Raw genomic sequence first — 13,626 nt, forward strand, 5'->3', positions numbered from 1 at the left:
AGAAATAAGACTCAGACTAACATGCAACTGGAAGCAATGCTTGAAATAATTTTTGCACAGTCCTTTGATTTGTCCTCCTCCTGTATGAAAATTCACTCACATATGAAAAAGATCAACTATTGTCATTATCCAGAAACCATGATCTGATAGTAAGAGAAAATTGATTTAATACTGATAGATCTCTAGAAATATCTAAAAATTCTTCTTTAGAATCCCTCTTAATTGCAGAAATGCGCCCGGGGCTTAAATATACTTACAAATGCAAAGTATACCTATTCTCTGTGATCCATAACTAGAGTTCTCTAGCTCACTTTAGCACAAGTTACAAAACAGGCGCACCACATTCATGCAGTCCATGTTCTCACCTTAAAGCAAATTCAAAGTAATATGAAAAACATATCAACTGACAATAGAGAAAGAGAGAATTGACAATACTGAGTACCTTTACTCACAATAGAGAAATAAAGAACTGACAGTATTAGGTACCTTGTATATACCGGTTACTCTCTTCCCCTCATTCTGAATTCTATACTCAAAAAGAAAACTAAACTGAGAATGTAAAGCAGTTTCTCCCATTTAAGGTAGCACAGAATTAGGCAAAATCTGGATACTGACACCAGGGTGACATTGCCAAAAGAAAGCTTTGATCAAGAACATTGTAAAGAATGTTAGGTAACATAATTGTTATTAAACAATCTAAAAGTTAAAAACAATCTTGTCTTAACACATCACAACTACAGCTGTTGTACACTGCAAATTCTTATAGAACATATGGCTGTAATTTCATGTATATACCCACCCCATTTCTACTATATCAAAATCACCATTAATTAATATCTCCCTGGGCTTATCTTCTTTCTAGAAATGCATCTGTGTAACATTTAACTCTGTGCTGCTATCACTGGAGATTATTGACTGAAATCCTCTTTATGCACACACTTATGCACTAAGTAAATTAAAGACTATAGCCCTAGAATAAAGGAGTATTAATATCTTACGCTTCTCTCTCAATCTACTAATGTTAGAATTAGATGTTTTAAGTCCTTTTGAAGTTAGGAGACTAGCCAGAAACATCAAGATAGTCTCTTGATTTTAAATTATCTCCTATATTGCATGTGTTATATATCTACAATAAATTGTATTTCAAATCTCTTAAATTGGCTGTCTGCCCCTAACAAGCTCACACTTGTCCCTTAAGACAGTAGCAATTTCTTACCATGCCTAGAAAAACTAGCAATGAAGTTAGATCAGGAGTTAGATGTTAATTACTTAACAGTTAAAGTCTGCTAGCTGGGATACGCAAGCAAAACAGTACTTGCTCTGAAATGGCCTTTTATAGTAGGAAACTTTTGTCCAGAGGGAAAAACACAATACACTGAACATTTGAGCACCCAGCCTCAGTGATTTTGTGTAACAGAATATTGTTACCATGGATGTAATCTTATATAAACTTTTCAGGGACAAAGCACATATTGTGGAGACAGAGTGATTCTTCAAGTAGCAGAGTTTAACTAAACTATTTTTAAATGGGAAGGTTTAAACAAACATCCTTGTATTTAAATATAATCTAATCACACTTCCATCTCCTTTTTTAATTTATTGTAACCAACACCAAAGATTACTGTAAAACTATAAAACAAATAGTGAACTTCACAACATTTTGTTTAGTCTCATTTTCTTTTACCATTGTGTGAAAAAGCTATGTAATTTAGGTAAGAAAATGTGATACTAAAGACTGCAAATTATGTTAAAGGGATCCAGAGACAAAGTCAGTAAGAAAATCAAATCTGCTACTCTAAAAACATGCAGTGCTTTAGACATGAGATCTTTGAACAATAATATATAGCTCTCAACAGCATCTAAGTAATATTACTAAAAACTCAAGGTAAGTCTTAAGTATCAGTCATCCTTAACTCTCCACATCTAAATCTAGTACAAGCTCCACTACCTATCATTTTTCTAGATGAAGTGTTGCTTCTTATGCAATCAAAGTTTGACAGAAAATAAATCTGTCAATGTATACTACAGCTGTACTGAAATTTTGCGAAGAATGAGGGATTTCAAGATTTGCATTTCTTCACTTTTAAACAAATACCTGAACACTAAGATCATCATGAAAAAAAACTCTAAAAATAATGCAGACTAATTACAATACTGCATTTCAAGGATTATATTAGTATTTTAAATATAAGAACATAAGAATGGCCATACTGAGGCAGACCAAAGGTCCATCGAGCACAGTATCCTATCTGCCGACAGTGGCCAATGCCAAGTGTCCCAGAGGGAGTGAATTGAACAGGTAAAGATCAAGCAATCTCTCTTCTGCCAGCCATCTCCACTCTCTGACAGAGGCTAGGAACACCATTCCTTAACCTCCATGAATTTATTTAGCTCTTTCTAAAACCCTGTTATAGTCCTACCCTTCACAACCTCCTCAGGCAAGGAATTCCACAAGTTGGCTGTGAGAAGAACTTCCTTTTATTTGTTTTAAACCTGCTGTTCATTAGTTTCATTTGGTTGCACCTAGTTCTTATATTATGGGAACAAGTAAATAATTTTTCCTTATTCACTTCTCCACACCACTCATGGTTTCATATACCTCTATCATATCCCCCCTTAGTCCTCTCTTTTCTAAACTGAAAAGTCCTAGTCTCTAATCTTTCTTCATATGGGACCTGTTCCAAACCCCTAATCATTTTAGTTGCCCTTCTCTGAACTTTTTTTAATGCCAGTATATCTTTTTTGAGATGAGACCACATCTGTATGCAGTATTCAAGTAGTGAAATCACTACTTTTCTTAGCTGTTAAGAGGGGCTTTCATTTTGTGGTCCTTGAGCAAGTTCAGCACACTGGTCTCGGAATGTGGCTTTATACATCCAAAAGTTCTGCAGACACTTCCAGTCATCCCAAACCAGTCAGTGCTTATTTCCTGGGCCAAGAACCAGTGTTCCATCATTTCTAACTATTCCATGAATGAACCCCCCCCCCCCCACACACACACACAGTGATCAAAGCTCCAAGGAATTGTCATGTTCCCCGCAGCTCTGCAAATACTGCTGGATTACTACAGTGCAGAGCTGCACAGGCTTCATGCTTCTGCCAGATATAGCAGACGGTGGGGAGGGACACACAGGTTTGTGCAGACTTTGAAAACGTGCATGTAGCCAGACAGACTGCCCCATCTCAAACAATCTTGCTTGCCCTCTGAGATGTCTGTATACAGAGCAGAGAAGGAACAATAAGAAGATCAGCATAGCCATTAAGCTTTGATCTGCTTTGACCAGGATATGGGAGTTTCTGACTCTGAGTAACGATTAAGGAAATAAGCTAAGCTCGAGGCTGCAAGAAGTGTCAGGCTGGCACCTATGTTGATTCGAACACACACAGTCCCTGGGAGAGGAATTTCCCACTGAGAAAAGAATCCCCAGTACTTCCAATTTAATCATCTCAATTCTCTCTTACAAGTGTAAATTAAGTTCACAACTCCCTTGTAAGAACTGGTCTCACAAAAGACAGACCAGCCCCATTTGGCATGACAGACAAGAAAGAGAAATACGTGACCCCATGAGTATAAAAGATAGGTCCAGCACACACTCACTTTGAGTGTCATTCTACCCTCTACCTGCTGGTCGGGTTAGGTGTTTGACCTCCCGAGGTTCTATGGGGACGCCCACCTCGTATTTTCGTCTTTCCTAGGAATTGAGGGACCGGCCCTGGCCTGACACGCTGGAGTCGAGAGGCACAGAAGGGGATAAAAACTGTACCTGGATGTGGTCTTAAGTGTACACATAGAAAGAGTAAGCTGTTACTTGGTACCATTATTTCTATTTTTCTATCTTTATCTTCTTTGTAACCATTTTTAAGATCTATATTTTGCTAGTAGTTAAGAAATAGAGCAATAGCCATTGTAACCATATGATTTATAAGCTTCTTTAATAAACCTGTAACTGTTTAAGTTTTAACCTGACTCCTTCAGTTGCTGTAATAGAACCAAGCACAATTTAAAAGAACTTCAGCAGGTCATAAAGGGACAGATATAGGGAGCCCTGACCGTCGGCTGACAGTGCAAAGTATTGTGAGATTAGGATATGAAATACAAGCCAGTTACTTGGCAAACATTAGCCTTACCAGCATGTTTACCAGTTTAAAAGAGGAGGACCCGGCCCTAGCAGTCACCTTCCCTTGCCTATGGGAATGGGATCCCAGCCCTCCACGGTTAACTGGTTAAACAGGTCACACATCACTTCTGTTACCAGTGCACATAAAATTCATACCGCCCGTGGACCGAAATCAGAGGGAACACTGGTGAGGACATGCACCACCAACAAGGAGCAAAGTGTGCACGTGTACAAGTCATGTATTAACTGCAATGGTTGTATGCGGACATAAGTTAGACAGACAATTTAGTAGTTGAGACATTGCCCCTCTGAAGATGCTAACTAAGCTGACAGGAGGGCTTCTCACATTGGCATAGGTAATCTACCTCCCCAAGAGGTGGTACCTAGGTCAAAGAGAGAAGCCATCCCAGGAACATAGCGCTGTTTACACTGGGAGTTGGTGTGGTATAACTGCATTGTTCATGGGTGTGGATTTTCCGCATCCTTGAGCAACGCAGTTACACTGACAAGCTGGTGCAACTAAATCTTAAGTCTAAATCTTCTATTTACCTTCACCCATTTTGTCCATCCTTGGCATGAGCTGTCTCTCCTCCCACTCACCATATCTTCCCTTTTTACTAAATCCAAATTCAGAACAAAACAAATCCCATTATAATTAGAAACCATAAGATATAGTTTACCCTATGTGGACAACTTCATGCAATATATGTAAACTATGCCGGCCTTCACAGCCCAAAGTCTAAGATCTTTTTTGGTTTAAGCAGTAATGCAATACAAGTCCTTACCTGCAAGTAGTTTTCAAATCACTAGAAAATTAGAAGGATTTGGGCAGGCCCAAATGCATGAGGAGGTGAAGACCTTTTACTTGTAGCCACTGCTTTCTTTTTATCTTTGGATTTGAAATCAGTTAGGATGTGAAGTGAGTTTGGCACAATTCAGGACCAAAGTAAACTAATCAAATGTCTGGACAAAATGGACAGATTAAACTGTTTCTTCCCCCCCCCTTAAAGAAAGATAAGCCTTAAAAGTAAGAGTTGCAACTTGCTGTCAGGATAACTAATAGCTAGAGTGCATCTGCACTGTGGAAAGTTTTGTTTTAAGAAAAAAAAAGTACTAAGCATTGACACAAGAAATGGGTCTTCCCAAATACTCAATTTGCCTATTTTTTTCATTGAGGGAGAAGTGTTACCACCATGTTCAAATGGTCTTAAAATAAACTTTAACTGCAAGCAAAATATATACCTGAAATACCCATTTTAATTTGATTACAGTCTGGAAAGTGTAAATTCTGCCCTTGTTAATGATGAAGAAACTGAGGCACAGAAGTGAATGCCCTCACTATGGCAACAGGATACTGGCAGATAGATACTCAGGTCTCCAAACCTCCTTAGCCAAAGCAGCTTAAAGACAATACCACACACAGAGGCACAACTACACACAATACTAAGAAACACCACTAAAATAAAACCTACTGTGCTTAGCCAGACCAACATGGACAACAGCAAAGTAAAATATGAGCATGACACACATAAGATGTAAAACTATTACTGACTTTCCTTTTGATGGGATTTTAAGAAGTTAAAGTTTCATATCAATAGTTTTCCAAACTGACAAGCTGCTGTTACTGCAGGAAACTACAAAGTATAGCTGGTCTAAAAATATCAGACATCAATTCCATGAAATGCAGTCATTTTACCATCTATCAAACGGACATAAGCAATTTAATTCAGTTATAACTGTAGCTTATTCACTACATTATACAACATGCATTCAGGGCTTTGCCAATTATATTGCTCAATGTCTTTTAGATTCCCCTGGGTTACAAATTAAGACTGAATGATGCAAACATACACAATTTCAATCATGAACATTATTAACAAAGTAGTATCTTGCCATCTAAATATGTTCATCAACACCAAAACCATTAGTTTATAAAGCATTCTCTGACTATCACATTGAAAGCATTGAAAACTAAATAATCCAAACCCCTCCATCACCAATCACCACACTATGTAATCCAGGGCTAGGCAATAAGATTTGACGGCAGGGCACTCAATTTTGGTGAGTGGTCAAGGACCACACTTTTCTATGGAAGGGGCGTGGAGTCTAGGATGAAGGTTGGGTGCAAAAGGGAGCCTGGAGTACAGAGGGAGAATGGGTGAAGGAGGGAATTGCAACCTGGGGCAGAGGATTGGGGTTCGGGATCCATGAAGGGGGAGGGATTCAGGAGAGGATTCTGACCTAGGAAAGGAGTACGACCAGGATGCAGAGGATTTAGGTAATGACCTACGGCAGGGGATTGGGGGGAGCAAAGGGTGTAATAATCCAAGGAATAGGTATAGGTGCAGGAGAGGATTCTGGCCTGAGGGCCAGGGTCTGGGAAGCAGTTGTACAGGGGGTGGTGAACTGGTGCAGGGAGTTGGGCTATAGAAGGGAGTGTGGTGCCAGATGCTAGCTGTGGCTAGGAGGCAGCTCCCAACCAATTCAGTGGGAAACTCAGGTGTAGCCCCAAGCTGCTCAAAGCTAGGGCCACGTGCCTCTGCTCCACATACCAGGGAGTGTTGAAGGGGAGGCAGGTGTCTCTGTGCACTGCCTCCACCCCAGCACAATCACCACCACTCTCACAGCCGGTTTCTGGCCAATGTGAGTTACGATTGTGCTGGGGGCAGCGACAGTGTGCGAAGTCTTCCCTCTCCCACAGCAAAGAGCATGCAGTGACTAGAGGCACATGGTCCTTGCAGCTGAAAAGCATTAGAAGAATATTGTACGCTACCAGTAGACTGAAAACTAAACATGAAAGTCCAGATCACAGAAAAGTTGGTATTTCTGGAAACTTCTTCTAATATTTCAAAATCATCTCAAGAAAGCTTTATCATAATCTGTGTCCCAACTTGTACATTTCTCCTACTTTTAGTCAAATAGCTTTTAAGACGAAAAATGTCCATTTAGTCCCATTTTACTCTACATATTTGATGAAGCATAGTGCAGATTTTTCTGGAACAGAAAAGGTATACCAGTTACTAGGTATTCTTCTAGTGACCATGCAGAAGGGAAAGTTAATGAGGATTTAAATATGGCACCCAAAGTATCCCTTTACTTCAAAGGAGTAGTCTTACATGCAAAGAACTTATTAGTAAGAAAAGTGATACAAAGTTCTTAAATGCAACCTAATAAAAGTAGGTTTTCAATATGGTAGAAAAGAGTAACCCATTTCTGTATTACAACAGTGAGACCATTTTAACACATTAAGGCTACCAGAGACATGCAGTCATAGGGTCTCAGGCTTGATTTTTATGTCCAGAATGAACAGTAGCAAGGGACAATTAAGACTGAGCAGCAAGGATGAATTTATTCTGAAATAACAGCAATCTTCATGTTGAAACCAAGTGGAGCCTTAAAGCCTTTCCTACCAAGGGCATAAAAAAAGCCTTTATACCACTGCACTCAGTATTGGGAAGTGAAATTGCCAGTCAAGTAGTAAAAGCCGAGACCAAATCAAAATAGCTATCTGGTTCAAGGGTCCCACAGATGTTAGTGTGTAGGTAGGTTTGTTTTTTAATATTGTGCAGGTCTTTTGCTGATGGACTAATTAGAGAATGAACAGATCACTGGCCAGCTTTTTTTCCCCCGTTCTCCCGTTTTACTTGAAAAGTGCAGTGTTGCCACATTTCATAACTTCATGGGGCCTAACACTGAAAATGCCAACTATGCAAATCTAAAGGCATAGAAAGCAACATCCAGACTGGATCTTTAGAATTCAACATGGTGACTTCCCTGATAATGCAATTTATAACTCAGTTTAGGCCAAACAGCTAGAGAGGTAGAAAAGCCACACGTCTCTCATAGGTAGGAATTGCAACCAATTGAAGACAATGCACTCGGGGGGAGTGCATTGTGTCTATTTTCAGATCTAATGACAACAGTATTTCAAAACATTTAAATAACTTCTTGTCCCTCTGTTTATTCATCTTTTGGGCAAAGAGTGGTGTGCACATGGGAGGAAAACTGAAAAGGAAGCCATGGAGAATTACTAGATTGAGTTCTGAACTGCTAATACTTCTATTGCAAGGACATGACAAACTTGAAAAGGGTGCGTACCTTTTGATCTCCCAACCAAAAAGTATAACTTTTCTATTTTATTCCTACCCTCTAATTCTTTGATTCAATTTTATGGGGAGGGGTAGGGAAGAGAAAAATCTAAAATTGTATAACCTCATTACCTTTTTTAACCTCACTACAGTCACCAACAATTAAAACAATTTGTTCAGTTATTTGTTCTTGGTTTAAGAAAAATTTAAGTTTTTCCATGTCCTGAACTTTAGATTTTAAACATTCATTAGTGTAATGTAACATCAGACAGCATGGTCTAGAAAGGATTAATTATCATTTCAAACCATATAATTTGAGATATTTCTGAATGTTAAACAAGCCTAAATAATTCACTGTAGGTCAGAGATAACTGCATGATAAAATTGCACATGCACTACTTAGATACAGAAATATCCAGTATATCAAATACTGAATGAATGAGCAGAAATATTTACTGTATAAAGAAGGCCTAAGGAGTCATGGATGCTTTTGCCTAGCTTTGAAAATCTGATGATATTTTCAAGTTTCAGAGGGATAATTGCGTTAGTCTATTTTAGCAAAAACAACTTCAAGACTAACAAATTTGGGCATAAGCTTTTTTTGGCATGATGAAGTGGGCTCCAGTACACAAAAGCTTATGCCCAAATAAACTTGTTAGTCTTTAAGATGCCATAGGTCTCCATTGTTTTAACTATGTTGCATTATCTACAGATTATTACTTTGCATCACTCCTCATTCCGTTAATGTAAGTAAGCACTTTTCTCAATTTTAATGTTGGTTAGTAAGTGTGTAAACCAGTGGCACTCAAGTGTTTGCAGCTGAAGACACCACATCAATAGCAGTTTAAAGTTAGTTTCTTGACGACTCAATTTTGAAGATGCTGGCATTTATGCATCACAATTTCTCTTCCTTTTACATCTATGCCAGAACATTAGAAAATACTGCTAATTCAGACACTCTGGGTTTGCTCTTCATTTACAGTCACTGATAATTTTGTGGAAGTCCATCTACAGATGGGCATATTGCTTCATGTGAAAAAAACATCCTTCCAAAAGGATTTTTAATGCAGTGTTTTCAGAGATATAGTACTCTTCTGTTAGACACCTTAATTACAAGGCTGAAGAAACACCATAAAAACACTTCACAATTAGGCCTGAAAAGGAAACTACAAGCTATGTTTTCAGTCACACTGAAGAAAACACCTTCAAAGAAAAGCCCCTCATCCTGAAGGAAGCAGTTGCTGAAAAGCAAAATATGGTTCCCCACTTGCCCAAATCACACACAGACACAAGAAGGCTACAAATGCCAGCCATGAAAGAATGCACCACAAACATCAGCATTTATTCGTTTTGAATTTTTTAGCATTTGACAAAAGACCCAGCTCACCAGCTTTACTTTGTTGTTTTCCTAGACTTAAACATTACATATTTAAACATTGTCAGAACTTACTAAGTTGTCGGCATTCATGCACAACTAGAAAACATCCTTAATTTATTTAAACCAGAAATGCATTACCAGGAATGTATTAACATCTTTCACTACTAAATATTAAAAAAGTTGAAATTATTGAAAAGTTCATCTTTGAAATGTTAACTTCACAGCAGACAAACTACCAGCTGGCTCACATTTCAAACAAAATGGGAAAAGCAAGGTTCATGCTAGTGGTTAGTGTACATTTTGCCCTAGCACTACTGAAGGTTCACGGCTCACCTTGGATCATGTTTAATAAAAAGCAAAGTGCATACAGAAATTTACAACAGTTTTAAGGACAAAAAAATGGTCCTACTGATGTGGTCCCAACAATTAACTCAAAAGTCTATGACAAATACCATGAGCTCCGATGAGCTGTTTATAAATACTTTAGATTAAGTAGATATTGAAAGAGTTCGTTTGAAATCTTCAAAAAAAATGTTCCTGTTACTCCTCAAATGGTGCTTGTTATAGCTTAACATTTCTGTTAAACACGTGCGTTGAATTACTTGTTATCCAAGCGTAGCAGCTGCTCCTTACCATTTATTGTTAATGACTTTAACTGGCCATCTTCTTCAACTTCCACTCTCTCTTGTCCATTCTCAACAATTCTGTAGGATAAAATCCATTTAAGCACAACTGTAAAGCAATTTCAATATGATCGAAGTACACCACACATGCAGATGTTTATATAATGAAATACTGTGCCCAAGTCTAGGGCTAATACTTGGCGGATACAACTGCAGTAAGTGATCACATTCAACAGTAGGGATCAAAAGTAAAAAACTTCTCTTCCAACCCATGAAAAGCCCTTCTGGAAGTGACTAACTCCCTCCCCTCCCATGTATTATACTGAAGTGTTATAGGCAGCATTGTAACATTTGCTGCAGCTGAAGAGGCACTACATTAGTGACAGGCAGCCTGTGGCTCATCAGGGTGACTGGATTTTCAAGCCGCAAGACATTTTGCTGATGTTGACTGTAGGTCTCTTTGACCCATCTGCCTTCAGGCATTGTCCCCAACAGCTCCATTTAGCCAGGAACGGCATACCAGTCAGTCACTGGGAGCTGTGGGGGGTCAACAACAGCAAAATGTCTTGTGGCCTACAATAAGATTACGCAGGTTGCCTGCTACTGCACTGCACTCTCCATAATCCCAATTCTCCTCTTCGGTTGAAGTTTTTTCATCTCTCTCCTTTTCTCCCCTCCCTGCCATGCAAAAAGCATCATTTGCAATTTGTGTATTGCAGTTAAAAGCAGTAGTCAGGATATGCAGCAGTGTTCAGCAGATTGTGTGTTTAGTGTACATTTTCCTCAATGTTCAATTACATTTAACTAGTTAAGCGTATGTTGTTTCATGCTGCTTAACGTGGCCAAGTTAAGGTTCAAACACATTAACTTTTGCATCTCGACTGGTTTTCACAGGCAATCTTGATGTTGCACATAAAGTTTAACCCCCCCTCCCCCCCCCATTGTTAAATATTTAATTTTGGTTTTGAAAAATAGTCCATTTTATCCCTTTGATTATAATTGTTTAAAGCACAAGTGTAGGCAATATTTAGGGGTGGTGATATTAATACTATCCATAAGTAACCTGATTTTAGAGTACAGAAATATGAAATGAAAAACTTCTGCATAAGCCAAATTGATAGAGGTCTATTCTGACGAGAGGAAGGAACTACTCAGTAAAGAATCACAAAATAGTTGTAATAGTGGTTAGGAGAAAGTTGCTCTCTGCTCTCTCCAAAGAAGACTGTCTGCTCTGTCATCATGGACAGGGCTTCTCTTTGTTTTTAAATTACAGGCAGTCCCCGGGTTACGTACAAGATAGGGACTGTAGGTTTGTTCTTAAGTTGAATCTGTATGTAAGTCGGAACTGGCGTCCAGATTCAGACACTGCTGAAACTGACCGCCAGTTCTGACTTACATACAGAATCAACTTAAGAACCCCAGGCGTCCCCAAGTCAGCTGCTGCTGAAACTGATCAGCAGCTGATTCCAGGAAGCCCGGGGCAGAGCAACTCTGCCTGGGGCTTCCTGTAGTCAGCGCTGGTCAGTTTCAGCAGAAGCTGACTTGGGGACGCCTGGGGCAGAGCAGCTGGGGTGCTACTGGACCAACCCAGCAGCACCCCATCTGCTCTGCCCCAGACGTCCTGATTCAGCCGCTGCTAAAACTGACCAGCAGCAGCTGAATCAGGACCTGGGGCAGAGCAGCTGGGGTGCTGCCGGGTTGGTCCAGTAGTGCCCACGGGCGCTGCAGGACCAATCGGCAGTGCCCCAGCTGCTCTGCCCCAGAGTCCAAAACAAAAGCCTGGTCTGCTGGGGGGGGGGGGGGGGGGGGAGCACACTAGCTGCGCCCCCCCCCCCCAGCAGACCAGGGACACGGGGTGCAGAGCCGCAGCAGCAGCGGGGTGCCGCGCCTCTGAGGCTTTGCTCTGGCAAAGCCTCAGAGGCGAGGGACCCCGCCACGGCTGCGGCTCCAGTCTGGGTGCCTGTGGTCTGCTGGGGACGGTCCCCAGCAGACCACAGGCACCCTGAGTGAAGCCGCAGCCGCGGGGGGGTCCCGCGCCTCTGAGGCTTTGCCAGAGCAAAGCCTCAGAGGCGCGGGGAACCGCCGCTGCTGCCGCTCCAGTCTGGGTGCCTGTGGTCTGCTGGGGACGGTCCCCAGCAGACCACAGGCACCCGGACTGAAGCCGCAGCCGCGGGGGGGTCCCGCGCCTCTGAGGCTTTGCCAGAGCAAAGCCTCAGAGGCGCGGGGAACCGCCGCTGCTGCCGCTTCAGTCAAAGTGGCAGCAGCGGCGGTTCCCCGTGCCTCTGAGGCTTTGCTCTGGCAAAGCCTCAGAGGCGCGGGACCCCCCCGCGGCTGCGGCTTCAGTCCGGGTGCCTGTGGTCTGCTGGGGACCGTCCCCAGCAGACCACAGGCACCGGGTCTCAAGGGGCAGCAGCAGCGGTTCCCGCGCTTCTGAGGCTTTGCTCTGGCAAAGCCTCATAAGCGCGGGAACCCGCCCGGTGCCCCTGGTCTGCTGGAGACGGTCTCCAGCAGACCAGGGGCACCGGAGCAGCTTACAAACGGGGCTTTCTCGCCCCGACTTCCGGGGCGAGAAAGCTCCATTCGTAAGTGCGGATCCGACATAAGTCGGATCCGTGTAAGTCGGGGACTGCCTGTATAACTACACCTACATTTCAGAGATCACGTAGCAAGATCATGAACTTCTTGCCACAGCACACAAGATGGTAGTCTTTCAAAAGGATATCATGCAAACATTACCCCTTTTCTCAGAGTGCTAGTTATGCTAAGCACAGTACACCTGTGTTCCATATGTTGCAATAGCTTCCTGCTTGCTTGCGTGAGCAATTCATTGTTATTTTTACTAGTCAAAGAAAAAAATCCTATCCATCCCACAACTTAACACTGGTAACGAGTTTGTGGCCTGGGTAATTTTAAGCATAATTTGTGGACAGTTACTACTTGGTTAACTACTATGTCAGCTAACAGCATTTTTCCTCCTGGACTGAAATAACTTTCTTCCTGTTAGCAGTTAATGCTTGTTTGTTTAAACCTGTTACTGGCATCACTCTCATTATCTGCTGGGAAGGTCATTGGAAGATTCTATGCACCAAACACTCACTTTATCTGCAGTTTTATTTTGGTGTTTATGGGATTATTTATCTGCATGGTGGATTTGCTAATAAAGGGACTTGACTTCAACTGTTGATGTCTCAGTCTAACACTGGTAAACTTCCTGATGCAATAGCTGTTCAAGAAACCAAAACCTTATCCACTACAGGTTGAACCTCTCTAGATTGGCAACCTTGGGACCTGACCAGTGCCTAACCAGAGACTCTGCCAAACCATGGGAGGTCAATATTGTCTAGCAGTATTACCAACACTTCGCACCACGTACTGAGCTCTGAAAAGACATTTAACTCTAATTTACCCCTAAACAGCAG

At 41.3% G+C, this 13,626-nt stretch overlaps 1 protein-coding gene across 3 annotated transcripts in view; it reads right to left on the bottom strand.

Moving 5' to 3' along the window:
• DNAJB6 (DnaJ heat shock protein family (Hsp40) member B6) overlaps positions 1-13,626 on the bottom strand; it is a 99,126-nt gene that overhangs the window by 37,159 nt on the left and 48,341 nt on the right. For all 3 annotated transcript variants that reach the window (XM_075922747.2, XM_075922748.2, XM_075922746.2), the window contains exon 8: positions 10,218-10,288. In XM_075922747.2, the coding sequence (XP_075778862.2) occupies positions 10,218-10,288 (71 nt within the window). The remainder of the gene's footprint in view (positions 1-10,217; positions 10,289-13,626) is intronic.

The sequence above is a fragment of the Pelodiscus sinensis genome, chromosome 2, assembly GCF_052426305.1.
Source record: "Pelodiscus sinensis isolate ZL-2025 chromosome 2, ASM5242630v1, whole genome shotgun sequence".
NCBI lineage: Eukaryota > Metazoa > Chordata > Testudines > Trionychidae > Pelodiscus > Pelodiscus sinensis.